The sequence below is a fragment of the Alligator mississippiensis genome, chromosome 8 (assembly GCF_030867095.1).
Source record: "Alligator mississippiensis isolate rAllMis1 chromosome 8, rAllMis1, whole genome shotgun sequence".
Taxonomy (NCBI): domain Eukaryota; kingdom Metazoa; phylum Chordata; order Crocodylia; family Alligatoridae; genus Alligator; species Alligator mississippiensis.
In genome coordinates this window covers 68,669,722-68,690,329 of record NC_081831.1, presented here as the reverse complement: position 1 = coordinate 68,690,329, position 20,608 = coordinate 68,669,722, and the positions used below count along the sequence as shown (strand labels likewise).

At 46.4% G+C, this 20,608-nt stretch overlaps 1 protein-coding gene and 1 long non-coding RNA gene across 2 annotated transcripts in view; one reads left to right on the top strand and one right to left on the bottom strand.

Moving 5' to 3' along the window:
* Positions 1–12: 12 nt before the first annotated feature.
* LOC109283241 (uncharacterized) lies at positions 13–19,746 on the top strand. The gene is made up of 2 exons (XR_002090334.2): positions 13–535; positions 18,466–19,746. It is a non-coding gene; the product is annotated as an uncharacterized LOC109283241 (long non-coding RNA).
* Positions 14,898–20,608, bottom strand: part of LOC106737022 (synaptotagmin-like protein 2) — a 41,082-nt gene continuing 35,371 nt past the window's right edge. Inside the window, exon 16 of the mRNA XM_019487792.2 lies at positions 14,898–18,584. Within this exon, the coding sequence (XP_019343337.1) occupies positions 18,439–18,584 (146 nt within the window). The 3' untranslated portion in view covers positions 14,898–18,438. The remainder of the gene's footprint in view (positions 18,585–20,608) is intronic.

The window sequence follows — 20,608 nt, the reverse complement described above, 5'->3', positions numbered from 1 at the left end:
CCGGGGCGGGCTGCGGGCGGGCGGCGCGGCGCTGCGGCAATGGCAGCCGCCTCGGCACCAGGCACTGACTCATCGCTGGCATCAGCAGCTACCGCAATGCCCCGGATAGCCGGGCCCGTTACCGCATTGCCTCGAAGAGCGGCGCCCGACAAAGCGCCGGGGGGCGGGGCGGCGGAGGCCCCGCCCCTCACCGCCCGAGGGCCTCGCCCAGAAACCGTGCCCCGCCCCGCTCTTCCCCTCCTCGTGCCCATCCCGCGTGGGGCAGGGCTCGTCCCCGCGGGCGGGGGGGGGCTCACGGAGAGTAGTTCAGCCCCCCTCCCCCCCGGCAGATTTGAAACGGGATGGGACGCGTGTTTGGAGGAAAAGGGGCGTGGGCGACCGGCCCCCCCGAGCCTGGGGGCAGGTGCCCCCTACCGCTCCCCAGTGAAAGGAGGCATCGGCCGCCTCTGAACCAGATCTGGAGAGCTGTGAAGGAGAGGGTCAGCAGGAAACGCCTGGTCAGACCCACGTCCTTGGCCTGGCCGCTGCGACACAGGTGAGAGGGACCTACAGCCAGAGCCGGTTCACGGCAACTGTTACGTTCTTACGATAAACCCAGAGATTTCGATGGGACTCCACAGGGCCCAGAACACCCTGCCTCCTTGTAGGCTTTCCGAGTGCTTTGCAACACAAGCTGCTCTAGTATTTTCCTGTAGGCAAAAATAAGGCAAAACTAAGAGCTGGCATTTTCTGAGGGGGCAGCCTTGAGTCTAAAATGGAGGAGCACCGCACCGGTGGAGACTGGCCTCTCCCGTCCCCTGAATCCCCGGACGAGCCTGGCCCGAGCCCCTGAGGCTCTTGGCCGGAAATCGGAGAGTCGCCAGTTTGCTCCGTCCGCGTCCAGCAGAGGTTGGTGCCGAGGGGCTGGAGGACTCCCGGTGGCCGGGGAGCCCGTGACCAGCGCGCGTCCCTCGTGCGTCTCGCAGGAGGAGGCGACAGGACTTGCTGTGGGTCACAGCACGTCTATGTCTACGGCTCCCCTGGGTCCAGGCCAGTCCTCTTCCTATGGGGCCATCTCTCCTTCTCTGTTAAAGTAGCTGGTGACGCAAGTATAGTTTTGTGTGTATTCACCTATTCCTGGCACCTGAGTGGATGAAGGAAAACAATTTGAAGAGTTGATTATTTAGTTAAATATTACAAACCAGTTATTGAGTCATGAATCAGTGTCTTGTCTGGGCAGTCTTCTGTGCCGTGGTACGTGCAGCGTCAGTGCGTGACGAGCAATCAACAGTCCTCCTTGCTGCCCTGTCGGTGTGCTGAGCACTGCGTGTACAGATCCGCGGCGGTGAATATCACACATTGTCGCAGCGTTTCACATGCTGGAAGAGCACGCCGCAGCTCTAAGCAGTGGCATCCACCACTTGCAACGCAGCCACATCTGGAGTGGAGTGGGGCAGTGTTTAACAGCCCCCAGTCCCATCATACCACACCACAGCTGAGATCAGGTTGGGCTGTGAGCTCCTCAAATGGGTTCTCCTCCACTCCTGTGGAGTGGACCTTTTTAGGTAGAACCCTCAAAAAGTCATGGGAAATGGGAAAATAGTAGGAGTGTGCAAAGTGGGCCCTATTCAATTCAGATTCGGCCCAAATCAGGGACAGTGATTTGATTCGTTGATTCAGATCACTGTCCTTGATTCGAGTCGGCCAAATCTGAATCTGAAGATTCGATGCTGATTTGGAGAATCAGTGATTCAGCCACAGACACAGCTTTAAAAGTTTTTTCTACATACCTCGAGGTAGCAGGTGCGGCTGGTGATCGCTGGGATGCTGGGGCACATGGAGCGTCCTACAGGAGTGCAGGGGGGGAGACCTGCGTGTGCTCGGTGGCGGACCTGGAAGCACTTCCGGTCCGCTTCCAGGTCTGCCAGGGAGCGCGCTGGCCCCCCCACGTTCCCCCAGGTCAGCGATCAGCTGCAGGGGCCTCCGGGGGCCCATCCCAGACCCAGAAGGCACCAGTCACTGAACCGGGGGGGGCAGGAGCCCCTTGGTGCACTCCCCAGAAGACCCAGAAGTAGACTGGAAATGCTTCTGGTCCACTCCCAGGTCTGCTGCTGAGCACACTGGGGAGCCCCCCACGCTCCTATGGGACGCTCCATCCATCCCACCATTGCAGCGTTCACGAGCCACCTGGTACCTAGAGGTATGTAGAAAAAACTTTTAAAGCTATGTCTATGGCTGAATCACTGCTTCTCCAAATCAGCATCGAATCTTCAAATTCAGATTTGGCTGAATCGAATCAAGGACAGTGATCCGAATCAATTAATCGGTTCAATTCAGATTCAGAGATTTGGCCACCGAATCAGGCTGGATCGAATCAGGGACCAAAGCTTCGTGCAGCCCCAGAAAATAGTCACCCGGACTCTGCATTAAACCAAAGTATTAATTAACATATTGCTAACAGTTCAATTTGTTGATAAAAATGACAGAAAATAAAAAATGTTGAAATCATTGACATTTGTGAAAATGTTGACTTAGAAGCAAGGCCTTTTTGACAGAAAATTATTGTTGTTCAGAAAATTCTGTCAGCTCTAACATTAACATAAAATGAAAAAAACAACACGTGATGCCTGTTGTCTACAATTGAAACAGAAAGAGGCATTTTTAACGCAGGCATTAATAACCGAACTTGGAAGTTGACCAGGATGCTTACTGAATTTAGTATTGTTTTTCCTAAGAAAAGCGCCAAGGGATTATTTTTAATGTACTTTAAAATATAATTTATTAATTAGAAATCTTTAATCAGAGAGTTCTCATTTCAGTGGTATCTTGGGAGGGGAAAGAACCCTTCCCCTCCCTTTGCAGTAATACTGCATTCAACTACAGCAATAGGCAGCAAGGCCCTATTACAAACAATCAAAGTTAACTTTTCATTAAGCAGTGAATCCTTGGCAGTGATGCTTTGCATGCATCTGATGCGCTTTTTCCAGATGAGTTCAGAGCACTTCGCAAGCATTAATTAAGCCTCCTGGCACTTCATTCTGTTTTTCTCACTGTTTTTCACACCTTTTTTCCCCAGTGTCCTCCTTCCATTTGGAAATTACTAGAGGACCCAGGGTCTACCTAGTCCTATAGTAACTCAGTCACTATTTTACAGGGCTCTGGAACATACGTCAGTGAATCCCAGGTGCTCTTGCAGCCAATGTTTCCCCTAGGGTATACTAAGTCACCGCTCCTAACAGCACTCAAAGGGGACATAGAGCATTGGTGCAGGAGGAAAGGCATTTACAGCTCTGTCTTGAAGCCTTCATAGTCCAAGGCCTGTAATCCAACCAAGTGAGCATGCACTGGTTACTTAAACAATTTCTAAAAAATGAGCACTCAGTTCTTGGGGTGCATTACTCCAAGCAGCATACTAGGCAGCATACAACCTTGAGGGAGCTAGGACAAGGCTCGGGGTAAGGTGATGTGGTTACTCAGTTGTAAGCAAACCTACCAAGCTGTGCTGGTGACTGTGTGGGTTATCTCCTGTCAGGGCCAGATTAACTCATTAGTGGGCCCTAGTCAAACAAACTCATGGGACCCTACTTTTTTTCACTCAGTAATTTTAATATGTGTAAAATAAGCACAACTGGGCCCCTTCTTCAGTTAGGGTCCTAGGCATGTCCCTAGGTTGCCTCTGCATTAATTCAGCCCTGCCTCCTGTTTTGAAGGTGGCCCCAGAAATGTGCCTTGCGAGATCATTAAGGTGTGGGCAGCACCACTGAGACCTGCATTTGGGACACAGAGTCAGGTTTGGGGATGCCATGCACAGGCCTGGGAATGGAAGGAGGTACTAAAGATTCAAAGGGTGCTGGTACAGAGGAAGGAGGCAGACGTATAAAATTATGCAGTGCCGGTTTATGTGCGGGGAGAAGTGGGATTGAAACCCATAGAGCTCCCAGGGCACTGCAGCCTGCTCCTCCTAACAGATTCACACGATGGGACTTTCTTCTCACTTCCCTCATACACGTGAATGTAGATGAACACATGCTGTGTGACTAGGCAGCCTGGATATTAATTAGCAGCAACTGAGAAAGCAAGAGAAAATGAAAATGAGATCCTGGGGGAGCTTCTACTCTAGTACAATTTAAGAAGGTGAAAAAAATCTGCTGCCTAAAAGAAATAGTAACCTATATTTAATGCAAAGCATGCAAGCAGGCTATCTAGGCAGGGGCTGGGCAGAGATGCTTTATAAGCTGTAGGGTGAGCAGAAATTGATGGGGAAGCTATTCACAGTTCGAAGGAAAGTATGAACATGCCACAGATTCAAAAAAAAGAAAAAATCCCGATGTCCTCTGTCACCCTGCAACCTGTTGCACAGATCAGCAAGCTGAGCCTTTCAGCATATGGCAGCCTGGATTCTGGATGGCTAGGCTTGTACCTGATGGGTCACCTACCAGTGCCTTTCATACCAGGAAGCTCCTTTAGCCCTTCTGTTTCTAGTTATCCTGCTGGTCCAGTGTCCCACCTGGATGCTCTGCCCTGGTGACTCACGCAAGGGAGCATGAGCAGCTTTGACACTGGACTTGGTTCACCTTTGCAAAACTATCTTCAAGGCCAACCTGGCACATCTGGATATCCTCAGTCTCAGTGAAATCTGTAGGCTGCCCTGGGTAGAAATGAGACCAGTCTTTGGCTTTCCTATTGGACTCAGGCTCAAAATTAACCCATACCAGGTGCTGGCACAGGAAAGAGTTGTATAGTGTAGAATAGATGAAGGCTGGGCTAAAGGCCCTACTATGAGCTTATAATGTGCTTGCTAAACAGCTCATGTACATAGTAAACCTGCATGCAGGTTTTTAGGAGCTTTAGAATAAAGAGGCTGTTCCTTGCCTTGGAACTTATTTTAAAGCTAGTAAAGCCAGGGCTTAAAGAGCTTGTGCAAGGCCCTCCTCAGACTTACGCTCCTGGATTCCTGCTGTCAGCTTTAGCTTCCCTGTTGCGCTAGTGGCTGAGGCTCTTGGTGGTTCTTGCAGGCAAGGCTTTTAAAATCCACTTTCAAACCTGTGCTTGGCTTATTGCAGTATCTCTGCCAAGCTGAATCTCTGCTCCACCCCAGAGGTGGCTGCACTTTAGTGGGCACTGAGGTGACGAAATGATTGATTGATATTTTCAAAGCCAGCCAGAGGACTCAACATGATTTTTTGACTCAATGGAAGCAATGAATCCCTTGGGGATATTTGAAAATGTTGGCCCTAAGTTCTAGCTTGTACATAGCACCTTTAATCCCCAGGTGTCAGTGCACTTCACCACACTCATTTTGTAGCTGGGGCGATGAGGTCCTGGCAAGGTAACATGACTTGTGCCAGGGTCCCATGGAGAGACATAGGTAGACCCCCATTGTTTCTGTGTTAGTGTGGGTGGCTGTGTCCATCCATCTACCTCCTGTCCATGACCTGGCAACCCGCGGGAGCTGATGGGCACTAGGCTGCAGCAGGCTGCAATGTTCCAGCACCTCTGCTTGTGGTGCTGTCACATGAGTTCTGCCATCCTCTGCCAGGTACCACATAGGTCCCACTTGGCCTTAGTGTCCTCAGACTAATGTGAGGACAGGGTCAGACCAGTCACCACATTTGGGCTCAGGAAGAAACGTTACCCCACGATCAGAGTGGTACAGACTAGGTTTTTTTTCCTTTTGCTGTAGCCTGGGATGACCATCTTTTTTTAGCTCTCAAGTGCATTTGAACAGTCCTCGCAGCAGCAGGACACTGACTGCCATTGTCCCCCTGCTTTACCTGTGGCAGGTTAGGGTGCTGCATCTCATGGTTGTGTCAGGGTTGCCTGTGTAGTTTTAGTAATAGATTATACAAGGATTTGCTTGGGATGGATCCCACCATTGTGGGATGTAAATGCATTACATTTTCAAAGCAACCATGGTCGGCACAGCTGGGAACACCATGGAAAGGAGGAGCTCTCTCACTGCTCTGTGTAAGATGCCAAAATGTACAAAAAATACCCCAACCTGCTTTGCCTCAGGGCTGGTTCAGTGCTGCAGGGGGCACAGATATGGTTTTGCCTTCTTACAGCATCACTGTTGCCAGCAATGAGTTATCCACACTAGAAGCCCCTGGTCTAGTTTTCATCACATCAGTGCGTGTCCCCAGCCTGCTTGCTTTTGGCCTACACGAGAGGCCACAACTAAATGAATAGCACTCCAAACAGCTGAAAAGATACTCTGGGGAGCCTTGACTTTCCTGGTGAGGTAATCCTTGATGAGTGCCAGCCAGCACATCAGTTTTGCAGTATGGGGGTGAAGTTTTGCTGGAAAGTATCTGTCAAGTGGCTGTGTATTGACAGTGATGCGTGCGCTGCAACTGGAACAGATCTAGTGTGGATGGCTCTAGCTGTTACTATTTCTTGATTTGAAAGGAGCGATGAGACACTTGCAGACTGCAAATACACGGGCACGGTGGATCTGTCAGGTGTCTGCTGCTATTCAAGGTTGCACTGGCTGCCAAAATGCTTCGTGTCTCTAGCCAAAAATCTACCAAATGCTGTCTGAAGGCTCTTCCCATGAGGTCAAAGAGCCAACAGGATGGCTTAGGTATCCTCAGTTATCTGAGTCCCCAGAAAAAGCAAATGCTCTTCCAGCTATACACATTTCACATGGCAGCAAAGCCAATAATTGTTCATCAGTTTTCTTTAGATTCTGCACCCTCCCCAGCAAATGCTGAGCTGCAAACCTATTGCTTCTGGGAAGGGCAGAGGGGCCAGCTCTGCTCTTCTGTCATGAGTGCCAATCGATGCCTTCATGTTGTGAAACTAAGATTCTGGAAATACGGCCATGTGTACGTACCTCTACTGCAGGGAGCAGCCGCGAAAGGTGACAACTGCATACACGCCTATTTGTCATTCCCCCATGCTGTTGCAGGCTCAGGGCCTTATTATTTCCTGCCTGATTAGCAACAAACTGTCTCCAGTTGTTTGGGGTTTTTTTGCCTCAGCAGCCTATTACACCAGAGCAAAGTTTCAGGACCTGCTTCATAGAGCGGAGGTGAGGGATCGTGACACCCAGAAGCCTCTTTATGCCCCCCTGGAAGTTGTGGTCCCCAGGCTGCGACCCCACAAGTGGCTGTTATTTTAATATGCCATTGCGTGACACTGGCAATTTCTGACTTTAAAGCCTCAGTTTAATGACTTTCCATATTAGTAAGAAGCAACATTAATGTAAACAACTGATTCACAGAAATACAGAGAACGATAATCACTTGCTGTTGCTAAATGGATTGTGATGATAAAACTGAAGAATGGTGCCTTATCGTGGCTGTATATTTTCAAGTGCACTGAAACTGGGTTCTGTAGTTTACATTTCTGCAAACAAAATACCAGAGCTGTGAGTCCGAGCTCTGGTGAAACCTGAAAGTCTGGCTATAACCCAACAATCATGTTGCTGGGGGGTGGCTAGAAATCCTTGGCCACCCCTCTGACCATTGGAACAGAGGTCCACAACCTATGGCTCACAGGCTGGATTCATCCTGCAGGCAGTTTTTGCCAGAGTGCAACGCCTGGATCTTGGCAGCCTTTTGGTGGCAGGAGGCTTCTACGGCGATGCGGGGATTCACATGGGCAGCAGTGGTGGGGTCTGAAACACCAGCTGAAGCAAGTGAGCATGTTTTTGGCTCACTACTGGGCCCTGCATTAGAGTAATTGTCTGCATTGGACTTAGGTGTGTAAGTGGCTCATTTCAATTGCTTTTGAGCAAACAATGCATTAAGTCCAGGAGTCCAAGGGGTTTTCAGGCCAATATGACAGTCCCTAATGATACTAAGTACTTCAATCAGTTTTGAAGCAGCTAGCTGAGGTTGATTTTAATTCCTTTTTGTGCCTGAATCCCACCTAAGTCCTGTTTAGATGCATTTAGGGTCAATTCAAATCTAGCTCTAGATATCTTTTCTGGACAAAATGGCATTTCATAAGCCTGAGTGACTTAGCACCTTTGTGGCTGCTGTGTGCGATCACTTTGGATAGCTCTTTGTGACACCCCAAAGTCCTATTTAGGCACCTTCAGCTCTGTGGCTGTAAACATGGCTAATGAGATCACAGTCAAATGAAAGTTTCCCCTTCGCAGGAAAGCACTTTCCCTGGGGCCATTAGAGCAAGGGACTGCGGCAGTGTGGTACAACACCATCACCACAACCACGGTCTGACCTGGCCAAAGGCCAGATTCCAGCCAGGGCATCAGCCTTGTCACTCACTACAGCCTTTTCCTCCAAATACATGACCAGTTATCTGTGATTTATGGCCTTGATAAACAACCTGGGCTTTTTACACCCTTTAATTGGCAGCTGGAGATTTAAGGCATCTTGGATCTGATGGCGGAAATACAACAATAGGCGCACAGTAAGCCCTGCCCGGCCTTGCATGCTCCATGCAATTTTAATGCCCTCTCCGTTTCCAAGGCTACTAACAAATAAAATCAATGGGATGTACGCTTCCACCATGCCACTCATTCAGGAACCTGTAAAGGCCACTCACTGCCCCCCCCACACGCAGCGATGTGTGGGAACTTGTGCCTTTTAATCAAAGGTGGCTTTCGATATTCTACTCAGTAAAGAAGCCAGCGTTCAGATGTTGAAGCACAGGGCCTGAGCCTGACGTATTTTACACTGGAGCATTTCCATCGACTGCCCTAGAGCTGCTCCTGATGCACTAACTGAGAGAGCCCAACAAGAATGAGTTCAGGATCTGTAATAGTTGGGACCTGATATGCTCACAGCCTTGTGTGTTGCACAGTCAGTTACAGCCACTTGCAGTTGGTGGTGTTTATACTTGTTTAGTATCCCGAATTGGGCCTGGTCGCCTCCTGACTTGCAGCAATTTTATGCTATATGCCACTAGAACGACTCCTGTTGCAAAGGCACTCAGACGCCAACCCAGTGTAAAGAAACCAAGCTGGTTTATACCAAACAATACATCCGGTTTCTAACTGCTGCAGCATCATTGATAACATAGACACACAATGGGATTGATTAAAATGTGTCTCAGTTAACTCCATGCAGCAGGCAGCTCGTTAGACAGGTAGTTAATTACACAAGTGATCGGGCGCATCCTCACAGATGTGAATCCAAAGCAGCTTACAGCTGGAACTGGAAGGGGTTGTACAGCATACACAAGAAATAATGAGCGGTGCATGCGAATGGGAAAGCCAGCAGGCGCAGGAAGGTGCTAAGAGGACAACTGTTAGTAGTTGCACAACACCAACAGTTTTCAGGGGGCTTGCAGACAGCTATGAAAAAATTTCCTCTAGGCCTGAGTGCCAGGCGTTGACAAAAGAGGCTGAGCAAACCTGCAGGCCTGCCGAGGCACGCTTCGGGCAGGGATGGACAGGTGTCGATACAGATAGTTGCAGTGGATCATTTCACAAGTAGGGCATCTCTTTTTCACCCCAGGGGGAGACCACAGAGTGGTCCTGACATCGGGCCACAGAGACTGCCCTGGGACTGGATCTCCATGACATGAGGTTTCATCTGATTGGGTGGGTGGCATCCTCAGGTTAACAGTATAGTTTTGCTGCAAGTGTGGCTGTCTGAGCCAGGGAAAGAGTGAGGCTCATAGAGAGAAAGGGGCCTCCCAGGGGGGACAAAGAGAAAGTCCCGAGGAGGAGGATGTAGTAGAGAGAAAGGAATAATCCCAGGGAGGACAATCAGAACTGCAGTGGCACAATAAATACTGGTGGTTTGGAGCCAAGCTGTCTGCCGTGCTAGCTGGGGTGTGGGCATGCTTACCTCCTTCCTAAAAGCTGAGCAAAGAAAGAGCTCTCTGAGGGTGTGGGGGTGGATACTCCGGCTCTCTAAGGAAGCCAGGGATAGAGAAGAGGAGCCAGGGTCTCAAGAGGTTCATAGCCCATAGGTTGTTGGAAAGGTTACAGTGACAATGTGCTACTTTATTATCTATAGCAAGGAATCCCGGGATAGGAGCATCATTTATGCCTTTTGCAGTGATTTCTCTACTGCAGACACCTGCCAACAGAACCACACTAAGATGCATCAGCTCTGTGCCGCCAATTAGCCAACACTAGTAAATACTTTGGGTCACTGCTAATCTGGACCAGCTTTTATGTCAGTGACCCAGAGTTGCAAGGCACGCTTTAGCCTTCCAGTATCATGAGGCACCCAGTCCTTCTAAAACAATGCTCTAATTATTATGTAACGTCCTATTTACATAGACCCGGATCGCCCTTGCCTCTGGGAGGGCACTGAACCAAATATAGAAAGAAATTAGACATGTATAAGTCAGCAGGACCAGATGAACTCCATCTGAGGGTGCTGAAGGAGCTGGCTGGTGTCATTGCAGAACCCCATGCGAAACTGTTCCAAAACTTGTGGCACTCTGCAGAGGTCCCTGAGAACTGGAAGAGGGCCAACATTACACCCATCTTCAAGAAGGGGAAGGAGGAGGATCCGGGTAACTATAGGCCAATTAGCCTAACTTCTATCCCAGGGAAAATCCTGGAAAAATTCATTAAGGAGTCTTTGTGCGAAAGGCTTGCAGAAGGTAGGATTTTGAACAGCCAGCATGGTTTTGTTGTGGGCAGGTCTTGTCTAACCAACCTCATCTCCTTTTATGATCAGGTGACTCACCACCTGGATAAGGGAGAAGTGGTGGATATTGTATACCTTGACTTCCAAAAAGCCTTTGATCTGGTATCCCACAATGTTCTCACAAGAAAATTAGAAGATAGTGGGCTTAACTGCAAGACGGTTAGGTGGGTACGAAGCTGGCTGCGGGGTAGGACCCAGAGAGTCCTAATGAGCAGGTCTGTGTCGTCTTGGCAAGAAGTGGGCAGCAGTGTCCTGCAGGGGTCGGTGCTTGGTCTTGTACTTTTCAATATCTTCATCAATTATTTGGATGAGGGGGGTGAAGAGCTCACTGGCCAAGTTCACAGATGACACTAAGTTATGGGGGAGCACGGTCATGCTTGAAGATAGACTACAAATACTGGTGGACATGAATGACTCATGCCCTCGGTGCCTGTGGGGGCACGGTGGCAGTGGGAGCGCAGCGGCAGTAAGTGGGGAGCTCCCGCAGACACCGCCAGCACTATCGGCAGCGAGGGGGAGGGTGGCAGTGCTTTTTTGTAGGGGGTGCACCACCATGCTCAGGGGGTGCACATGCACCCCCTACACATCACCCCTGCAATCACCAACCCTGGAAATCTTCAAGAGGAGACTAGCTAGTCATCTTGCTGAGGTCACCTGACCCAACCTGTCTTTCCTGCCCCGTGCAGGAGGCTAGACCTGATGATCTTCCAAGGTCCCTTCCAGCCTTACAATCTCTGAATCTAGAAAGGAGAGAGACACTTCAGAGATAACCAGCGAGGCCTCTGGATGAATGGAAAGTGCTCCAGAGGTTACAGCTAGTATTTGGTTTGCTACTTGCACAAGATAGGGCAAGCAAAACCCTGGTATAACTTGACTGACATCAGTGGAACTGCACAAAGAGAGAATTTGGCTCTGCATATCTTTAATGTACTCTAACCTATTACATGGTGCCATCCAGAGTGCACAGTACAGGGTTCTCTGGCTCCATTAATCAAATGAAGGGTGTGTGCTTTCAGTGAACTCCAGTCCTCTTAACAACACGCTTTCCCACAAAAACAAGTTAGAAATCAGCTCCTCACTGTTGCTTGGGGAAGTGTAAGCATGAGCTCCAGTGCTTTATTTCAGCCTACTTGGCCTAAGCAGCAGGTTTCCTGATCAAAAGTGAGATCAAGGACAAGACTGGCTCCATTGGGAGTGGTGTAGCCATCTGAGTCTTCCCAGTGAGAGAAAAGGATCTTATAAACAAAGAAATCCAGTCTAATCGGGAAGAATTGGTACCAAGGTGGGAGGGGCAGTTATTGCAGTTTTGCAGTGCAGCCTGGGTAGGTGATCTCCTTACATGGTTAGAAAACAGTTCTCTATTTTCCCCTTTGAGAATTGCCTTCAATCACTTGTTTACAGCTTGAAAGCTACTTTTGATTGTTAGCAACCAGCAGGGCTAGATTAGGGATGCGACGTGCAGAGTCCAATTTGGTTCCTGTTGGAGTCAACAGAAGCTTTGCTGCCGACTTCAGTGGCAGCAGGGTGGGGTCCCTGCCGCGGAAGAAAGCAAAATGCAGCTTGGATGCAAGAGGAAATCCTGTTCTAACACGGTGAACACGGCCCATGAATATTCTATCAGGCACACTTCTATCAGACGCTCAGCTCCTGGGCTATGAAGAGCATTAGTTCCAGGGGCTTTGTGCTTGTGCCTTTGCGTTTAATACGTTTTTCCATTTTGCAGGCTGCTTTGCACAAAAATAATGATCTTGACAGAAGTCCCGAAAAGTGCCCTGAATTTTAGCCTGCAGAAATAGCTCCCCCACCTTTCCTTCTAAAGCAGGTCATTAACGCAGAGATGGCCTGCCTGATTCTGGCATGGGAGAGGGATTTACCAGGACGGTGCTGGCAGGACCAGCCCTAAGTGACTTTTCATTTATTGAACAGAAATTATTTGCCTGTTTAAACAACTGCATTTCCCAGCTCCAAGCCTGAGCAGCAGCTTGTAAATGAGCTACAAAGCCTCAGTAGAAATAAGCCTTTCTCAACCATTTGCTACATTCCCCAACACTCATCTGATTGGTGACAACACAATACCAACATCAATCACTCAGGGTCTGATCATGTCTGTATGTAAGTCAAAGGACCGCAGCACTCCCACGATCAGGCCTGCCTTACTGTTCAGTCTCCCAGCTTCCTGATGCCTGAGCAGCAGCACAAAACCCAGTAATCCTTGTCTGAGCCTCCATCCACTGAAGTCACCGGCAAAGCTCCTGCTGATCAGAGTGGAGGAGGTTCAGGCCTTTAGCTCTTAGTCCTGTGAGATGTCAGAGGAAGATAAGCCTGCACATCACCTCCCAGGATCAGTGTTTGTCCTATCCCAAAGGTTCGCCTCCAGCAGGTGCACTGGCTCCTGACCTCCTTACCCAGGTTTTATTCATATTTTACAAATTTATTTCAGTGGGAATTTCACCAGAGTGAACAGTGAATAAAATGCCAAAGGAGGGCTTGGCTCATTCAAGACTGCTGTACGTCATGCTGTACCCATCTCCTCAGGACCACTGCCAGCCTCAGGGAGTGAAGAGACCAGAGACCTGTTCTTTGCATGTGGCTTTTCTTTTCTAGGAATGCAGCTAGGCTCATCCCATCATCTATTTTTAGCTCAACAAAAGGCTCTGATAAGCAGTAAATATCCATTTATGCTTGGGACTCCTGGAGAGTGTTTGGTGCGATGAAGTGTGCATCATAAAGTGGGGAGCTAGGGAAAACCTCGAAAATGGCCACATTCTGGAAAAGTCATAATTGCTGACACCCTAACGTGAGGTTTCATGGTACTCTCCTAGCAGCCCTACAACTCCAGAGGGACTTTTTGAGGCTGCTGTGAATAGGAGGACCAGAACCTTGGCATTATTATGAAAGCACCTACAATGCTAAGTGCTTTCCAGACAATCACGATCCTTTGTCTTGAGCAGCTCCCAATACCCAGCCAGACCCCATATGGTGGGGTTTCCAGTGCAGAAATTGTTCCATGCTTAAGTAAGATTCTTTAAAAGCGTGGGGCCTGATTCTGTATTCCCCCAACTTTGCACCAACATAAGTTTTAGTGGTGTTATTTCAAGGATCAGAATTTAGGCCAATTATCAAAAGCCTATATCTGGGCACCACTGAAATTATCAAAAATCTAATCATCAGCCAGTTCTCAACAAACAAAATTAACTGCATGTGTACAGGGGTTGGTCTGCTATAGTGGTCTTTGGGCCCACGGTAGATGATGACTAGAAAATGGTATTTCAAGGTTTGCTTTTGGGAATTGGCTTATAGGAAATCTATACATGCATTAGAACAATAGGCCAGGGCAGCAGCAAAGGTTAATTGATTTCTAAAGGCCTGGTCACACAGTCACACACTTCTCACAGACTTTAAGGCAGACAGGGGGTCTAACCAACAAAGCCAACGGATATACACATAGCCTGGGAAATTGTGGGCATATACCACACTGTTCCATAATGTAAGATAAGGTGACATCAGCTCATGAGGCCCCAAAGTGGGGGCCTGAGTTTTTCGGTTTTGGGGGAACAGACCAAATTAGAAGAAGACCCAGGAGAGCCCAAATTAGGATGAGTGCATGTGATGGGCTTGTGAACCAAAGGAATATGATGACAGGACAGAATGTGGACAGTATGGCAACCACAAAGGGACCAATCAGTGATAGCTATGAAGAGTCATCAGGAGAGAAAAAGAATACAAAAACAGAGACTTTAGAGCAATAAAGGGTCCCTGAACCCAAGGCACCATGGACAGAAGGCATACCACCAGCCCATTTCATCCACTCCACTGGGGGGAAAAAGGGGGCTCAGCTTCCAACCTCCAGGCTGCTGACATTTGACATTCAGGAGAACCTCAGAGTGAAGCTCACGTCCTGGCCAGACGTACCTTGACTTTGATGACAGCTCTAGGATTGGTAGCTATAGAACTGCTTGCATTATTTTTTTCTGTTATCACTGTGCATCAATACATTTGCCTATTATCAAATGGAAAGGTCATGGTCGGTCTGAGGGTACCGCCTGGAACAAGGTATCTGGGTCATAAATCCAGTGCCAACACTAGATACACAGTATAATATACTATTTACATACCTCACAATGTCTTTGTAAATATGCCATAGCCTAACACTTTAGCAAGAGTTATCCACTGTCTTCTGATGAGGTTCATGCTAATGCTAATAAAATAGCCTCCTGGAAAACAGTTTGAACAGTAACAAAACAGTAGCACCCTTTTGAGATGAAAAACAGACCAGTATAAATGTAACTAAGTGCCTATATACCTAAAGAAGAAAACTTATCGTGAATGTACATGGGATTATCTGAATTAAAGTGTGGTTTATTGATTTAGTTTTGCATACATTGATCACTTTTATACATTCCTTTTGGTTAATTTAAAAAGTTCGCAAAAATACAACATTGCTTTTGTAAGCACATCTTGTTACTAAATGGATTTACATTGTCAGGGGTTCCACTAATACTAATTTCTCCCTGCAGCTCATATATTTCACAATAACATTGATTTCCTTTTTTGCTGTCTTGGTGATGACCAGAGCTGGGCAAATACATAGCAATGGATAATTCAGCTTTTGCCTCTTGCCCTCTCTCAATACAGAGAATGAAACTTTGGATGTTGGTCAAGATCCACTACTTATTTCTGCCAACATATCTGAAGCTAGTTCATGAGCTGTTAATTGCAAGTATTTGATATTCACCATTTAAGCCACTGTGATTGGGTGCAAGTCACATTATACATTACTGTTTCCTGATTGGACAAGCAAAATTGCTCGTCATCTGGCCTGCTATGCTCTTCTAGCAAGGCTATTGCAAATTCAACATTTGCTATTTGAATAATCATTCCTGCTTGGAAATTCTCTGGCTAAATGTTACAAAAAGCAAATGTGAGAAAGGCACAAATGGAATGAAAGCACATTCCTTCATGAGAATAGAAAAATGCTTAGCAACCTCTGGTCTGCAAGATTTGCTCAGCTCAAGTCCCAATATTGACATTTTAATTTAAAATAAGCTTGATCTTGTCATTTTTGATTTCACAGATCTCCCTACTCAGATCACTGTGACTACTGCTGTGCCATGCAAGGGATTACAAGGGATTAATGCTCACTGGATCTAGTCCTAAGAATCATACTGTGGCTTCAGCTGTACGTGAAGATCCCAAAAACTACCAATAGTCAGGGACAATATGGCCTAGAACAGGGGCTGAACAAAATGACCGATAAAGGTTGCATGCTCCTATCTGGGGTAGTTATCTTTACTGGGTCCATTGCTATGGCAATGTAGCAGCAGTGGGCACTAAACATGACACCCCCGCTACTGTGCAGTAGGGTCATAAATGATGTATGCATCACTGTGATCTGTGATTTTGCAATACCGGCAGGTACCGCACAGTCATTTAGTACTTGCCAAAGTATGCATAGACGCGCCCGCTATGTACTAAATACCCCGTCTCCTTAAGGGAGTTTGATTAGGTCATCATACAAATACATTTCATCAGGATTTGTTTGTTTTGCGATTTCCAAATGAATCCCCAGACTGACTAAACATGAACCTTTGCTATTGCCGCCCCTGGGAAAGATGCTTTGCCTCTTGAAGATAGAATTCACAGAGGTCAGCTATCAGCATCATAAGCCACATACCAACAGGCCATAAACTTATATTTGCTAAAAGTTTCTCCAGTCCTACATATGACATTGACAATAAAAGTGCCTCCTGCTTTTGCTGATAAAGTGCTTTCCACTTATTCAGACAGATAAGACATGGTATGTTTTGCTACCTCACACATGACTCCACTACAAACATATACTGCTTGGCAGTGTAATCTTCTACTCTGATGCGCTAATAAATACAAAAAGCTGCTTAAATTAATCAGGGCTTAATTTAAAATATACAAACAACTGACAGATTAACAGAAATCCCCCAAGAAATCTTAATGCAACCCCCCCTCGCCCTCCCAATATTCACAATGCTTTGAGCGAATTCATGCAAACTAACTGCCGGGACAAACAACGTGTGGTCCATTAACACACTTTTTCCCCACTTTGCTGGCACTGAATTGCAAATGAGCTGAACCTTGGACACAGGATCAATAACGACTGGAAATACTGAAAGGAACTTTTTTCAGGTCCTGACACATTGCGTAAAGAGCAGTTCTGGCACATTTTGCACACTTGTTATTGTAAACCAGTGAGAGAAGAAATAGGTTTGTATTTGTATGTGTCAGCTGGTTTCTAAAATGGGTTTGGTAAACGAGGCTTGTTTTTACATTAAAAATAGATTAAAACAATTTACAACACCCTAAAATGGGCTTCTTTTGAATCCTCTAAAGTGAAACAACTTCCAAATGTTCCACAGAAGCCATTTTCCATTTCTTGACCAGCTTAGGTCAACATTGTGCTATTTTGTATTAAGATCCGGTCACCAGGAAAGCTACCTCTTCAGGAGCTGCTACTTCACACTGGGAAAGAAGGATTTTTTTAAACATGACAATAGCTCCCACCTCTTTCTTTGGTTCCATGGATGGTAGTACAGACAGGCGGGCAGACACAGAGAGCACCATGAGAGAAAATGCTCTAATCCAAATGTGTGCATGTAAAGAAGAAATGACAAAGCTGCACCTAGTGTTGTGATGTCTCGGCTGATAGGAACTGAGAAGATGGGAAATTCTGTGAGCTGTTGATTAATAATAATTCCAGCTGGGACCTCAACTTGTTGATGTGAATTATGCGAAAGGAAGATCAGAAAAGCAGCAAGGGATATAGAGCGCAGTGGGAAATTTCCTCAGCTCGCTCTTATGCGCAAACTGTTGCTGGTTGATTCAGTGTATACAGCTGTGGACCACTTACTTACCGTCTGTTTGGCACAAGGAGTCCCAAGCATCTCTTTGTTTTCTGGCTGCAGTTCTGACCTTCCTTCCTTAATCTCTTTCATTAGGCAGATAGGGTAACTGTTTCAGATTTAAGTGTTTGTGGACAAGTAATTTCAAAGAAATGATTGGTTCATCAGTGACATGAATGCACCTTATATTTGGCCATATGGCTGCCAGCTAATTTATATTGCACTTCACTTTTCAAGAGATTTGCCTAAGGTCACAGAGGAAGTTCAAGGCAGAGCTGGAAGTAGGACCCGTATCTGCTGAGCACCAGTCTGGGAAATTACCTCCATGACCATTTCTCCTTTTTTTCATAAGTAAGCAGAGCAGAACTAAAAAGTATTGACTTTGTCATTGATATCCTGGTCACGTTGCTTCACTGTCTGCTTCCAAAAGTCCTCTCCTACTTCAGGCTCACCTTGGATCCTGCAGCAACCCAAAATTAAATTTTCCTCTGTCACTGACATTTGTAACAGATGGGAGGCTCCCATCTGGGGATAATGTTCACTGGTGAGCCGCAGTGGTCTTGCCTTCAGTACCAAGCGTACCACTTAGGGGTAAGGATGAGTAATACCGCGGTGCCGCCTTCTCTTTTTACACCTTTCTCTCTGCATTGAAAAATGGCACAAAAAAGCAGCAATAAAATAAAACTGTATAAAAATAGCTATGCCTCCTCTTCCCTGCCAACATTCCTGGAGTCTGATGAAATCTAAGATATGGATTAGAAATGATTAAATAAAAAAGTAAACAACATTTCTTCTTGGCTTCCTGGCTAAGACAAAGTACAGCATCAGTTTAACATCTGCTAAGTCCTTTGCTGAGGGATTAATAATACTTATTAGTGTCTTCAAATCCCCATGCAGTCATCATCTAATTAACTCAACAATCATTTGGCCAGGGATGGTTTCCGTTCCGTAGGAGTGGGTAGCTTTCCAGTTAATATGCTCATAATTTCGGTAGCATGGCAGACGTCTTATTTCAACTTTCTTCTCCCTGCCAGTGACCTCAGTGGCAATGACCCTTCTATCCATTCATTGGAAGCGGACATCATTTCCTGCCAAAAGGCCACCTCCTCCTGCGTGGAATCCATCCAGTCCACTGGGATGCCATAGCTAGACCCTGAGAAACAACAAGAAGGTGGTCATGGAAGAAGCAGCACAAGAAGTTACATATTACCAGCAAGACTACTCGAAGTAAGAGAGCCCTGCCCTTAGGGTGTGATCCCAAATACTTCCCTGGGAATGTGCAGAGCACCTTGAACAGCTGTTGATCTGCTGTTAAGCAACCCAGTGTCACATAGACAAAGTCCAGGAAGGACTCTCACGACTTTCATTAGAAAACAACAACAGGTTCAGGTCCTTTCTTGCTTCTTTTTGATGGGGCAAGAAGGCCCACAGCATTGCTTGGTTGTTCTAGGTCTTGGTGGTGGCTTTGAAAGACTTTTTGGCATATTTTAAACCAAAAATTACAAGCTTGCCTACCCTGGAAGAACTGGTGAAATGATGGCCTCACAAGAGTCAAGAGACTGAAACCTGACCAAATATGAGAAGAGATTGTTTATCAAACTGCTCAAAAGTCTTTGATTTTGTTCAAACACCTGACTAGCCATGGTTTCGCTACATGTGCACCACTATAAGAGCATGGAGACTTAAGTTACATCATAATAGTACTATCATTTGATAGCAATACAATTGTTATATATGTCTGTACTCCTAAGCAGTCCAAATAACGTTACTTGTCCACTTAAATATATGTGGAATCAGGGCCTTAGAAAACAAATGTTTTATGTTCACCCAGTGCACGCAACAATCCAGACAAGGGCCCCTGGGAGAAAATGTGACAGTAATGGTAAACAGATCATTAAAAGCCAAATGAAGAGCAAGTCCAATTTCATAAAAAGGCTCCATTAACATTTGCAGGCCTTTCCCACGAATAGTTCATGGAACACTGACTGCATTGCCACGACTTCTAAATATTGTCAAAATAGGAGGAACTGAAAAAAAAAATTTTTTTTAAATGTAATTTCCAACCTATTACAAAACCTGAATGCAAATGACTGAACCTGTCTTGGGATTCATTCCAAACAGGTTTGAATCTTGCACCATACTGGCTGGTGTCATGCCAGGATAACAGTCTCTTCTACTTTTCCATTTAGAAATCATAACATTACAAGAATGTGAACATTTCATTTCTAATTCAAATACTCAAACACATTTTCATGCGTCTAACACCTGTCTTTCAGTTCAAACAACATCTCTGACCAAATACATGTTTAAGTTCAGTCCACTGCTAATCTTGGATGTGGTATTTTTATATCTTGTACAAGAGCTGCTACTTCATATCGGGGAGCTTCACACCACACATGGTGGCACATTAGGAGATACAAAAGAGAATATGCCAGAGAATATGTAAGTGATGCAAAAGGCAGACCAGTGTTTTCCAATCAACCCTTCATCTTGCATGATAATTTATAACCCTTTGAAATCTCTTGTCTGGTCCTTATTTCTCAGCAAGCCTTCTTGCAACAATGCCTATAAATTGAGTTCAGAATTCCTGAGCACTTCGTGTAGAAAAATATAAAAGTACAGCCAGGGTAACTCACAATCTGTCATGAGCCAAACAGGGGCACACTGCAAGACAATGCACAATGGAGAATGGAAAGAGTTCACCAAAATAGAATTCATTTCCCTAGCATCAATACCATTGCTAATAGTCTACATATCAGGTAGCAACATTTTTTAGGTCAGCAATTTACAGCAGCAACTTTAAGATCCTAAGCGAGTCACTCTGGAACAGATGTAACGATGCAAAGAATGATGGATGAACATCCATATGAGTAACAACGGAGCAATGAGACATGAAAGCTGTGGTCTCCGCAGTTTACAGCACCTGGCACAGTGGGGTGCCATCTCAGTCAGGGCCCTTAGGCACCACTGTACTCTAAATCAGACTAACAGTACATGTTAATTTACATCCAGCTGGCACTCCTTTTCCATTCTGCATGTTACTTCCAGATGCTGCAAGGTCAGTATGGATGAGCATGTACTGTGCATCCAGTGCCATCCGGAGATACTAATTATTCCTAGTAATTGTGCATTTTAGCAGACTGTTAAGGGGGGAAGCTTCTCACGTTCTTAGTGAGT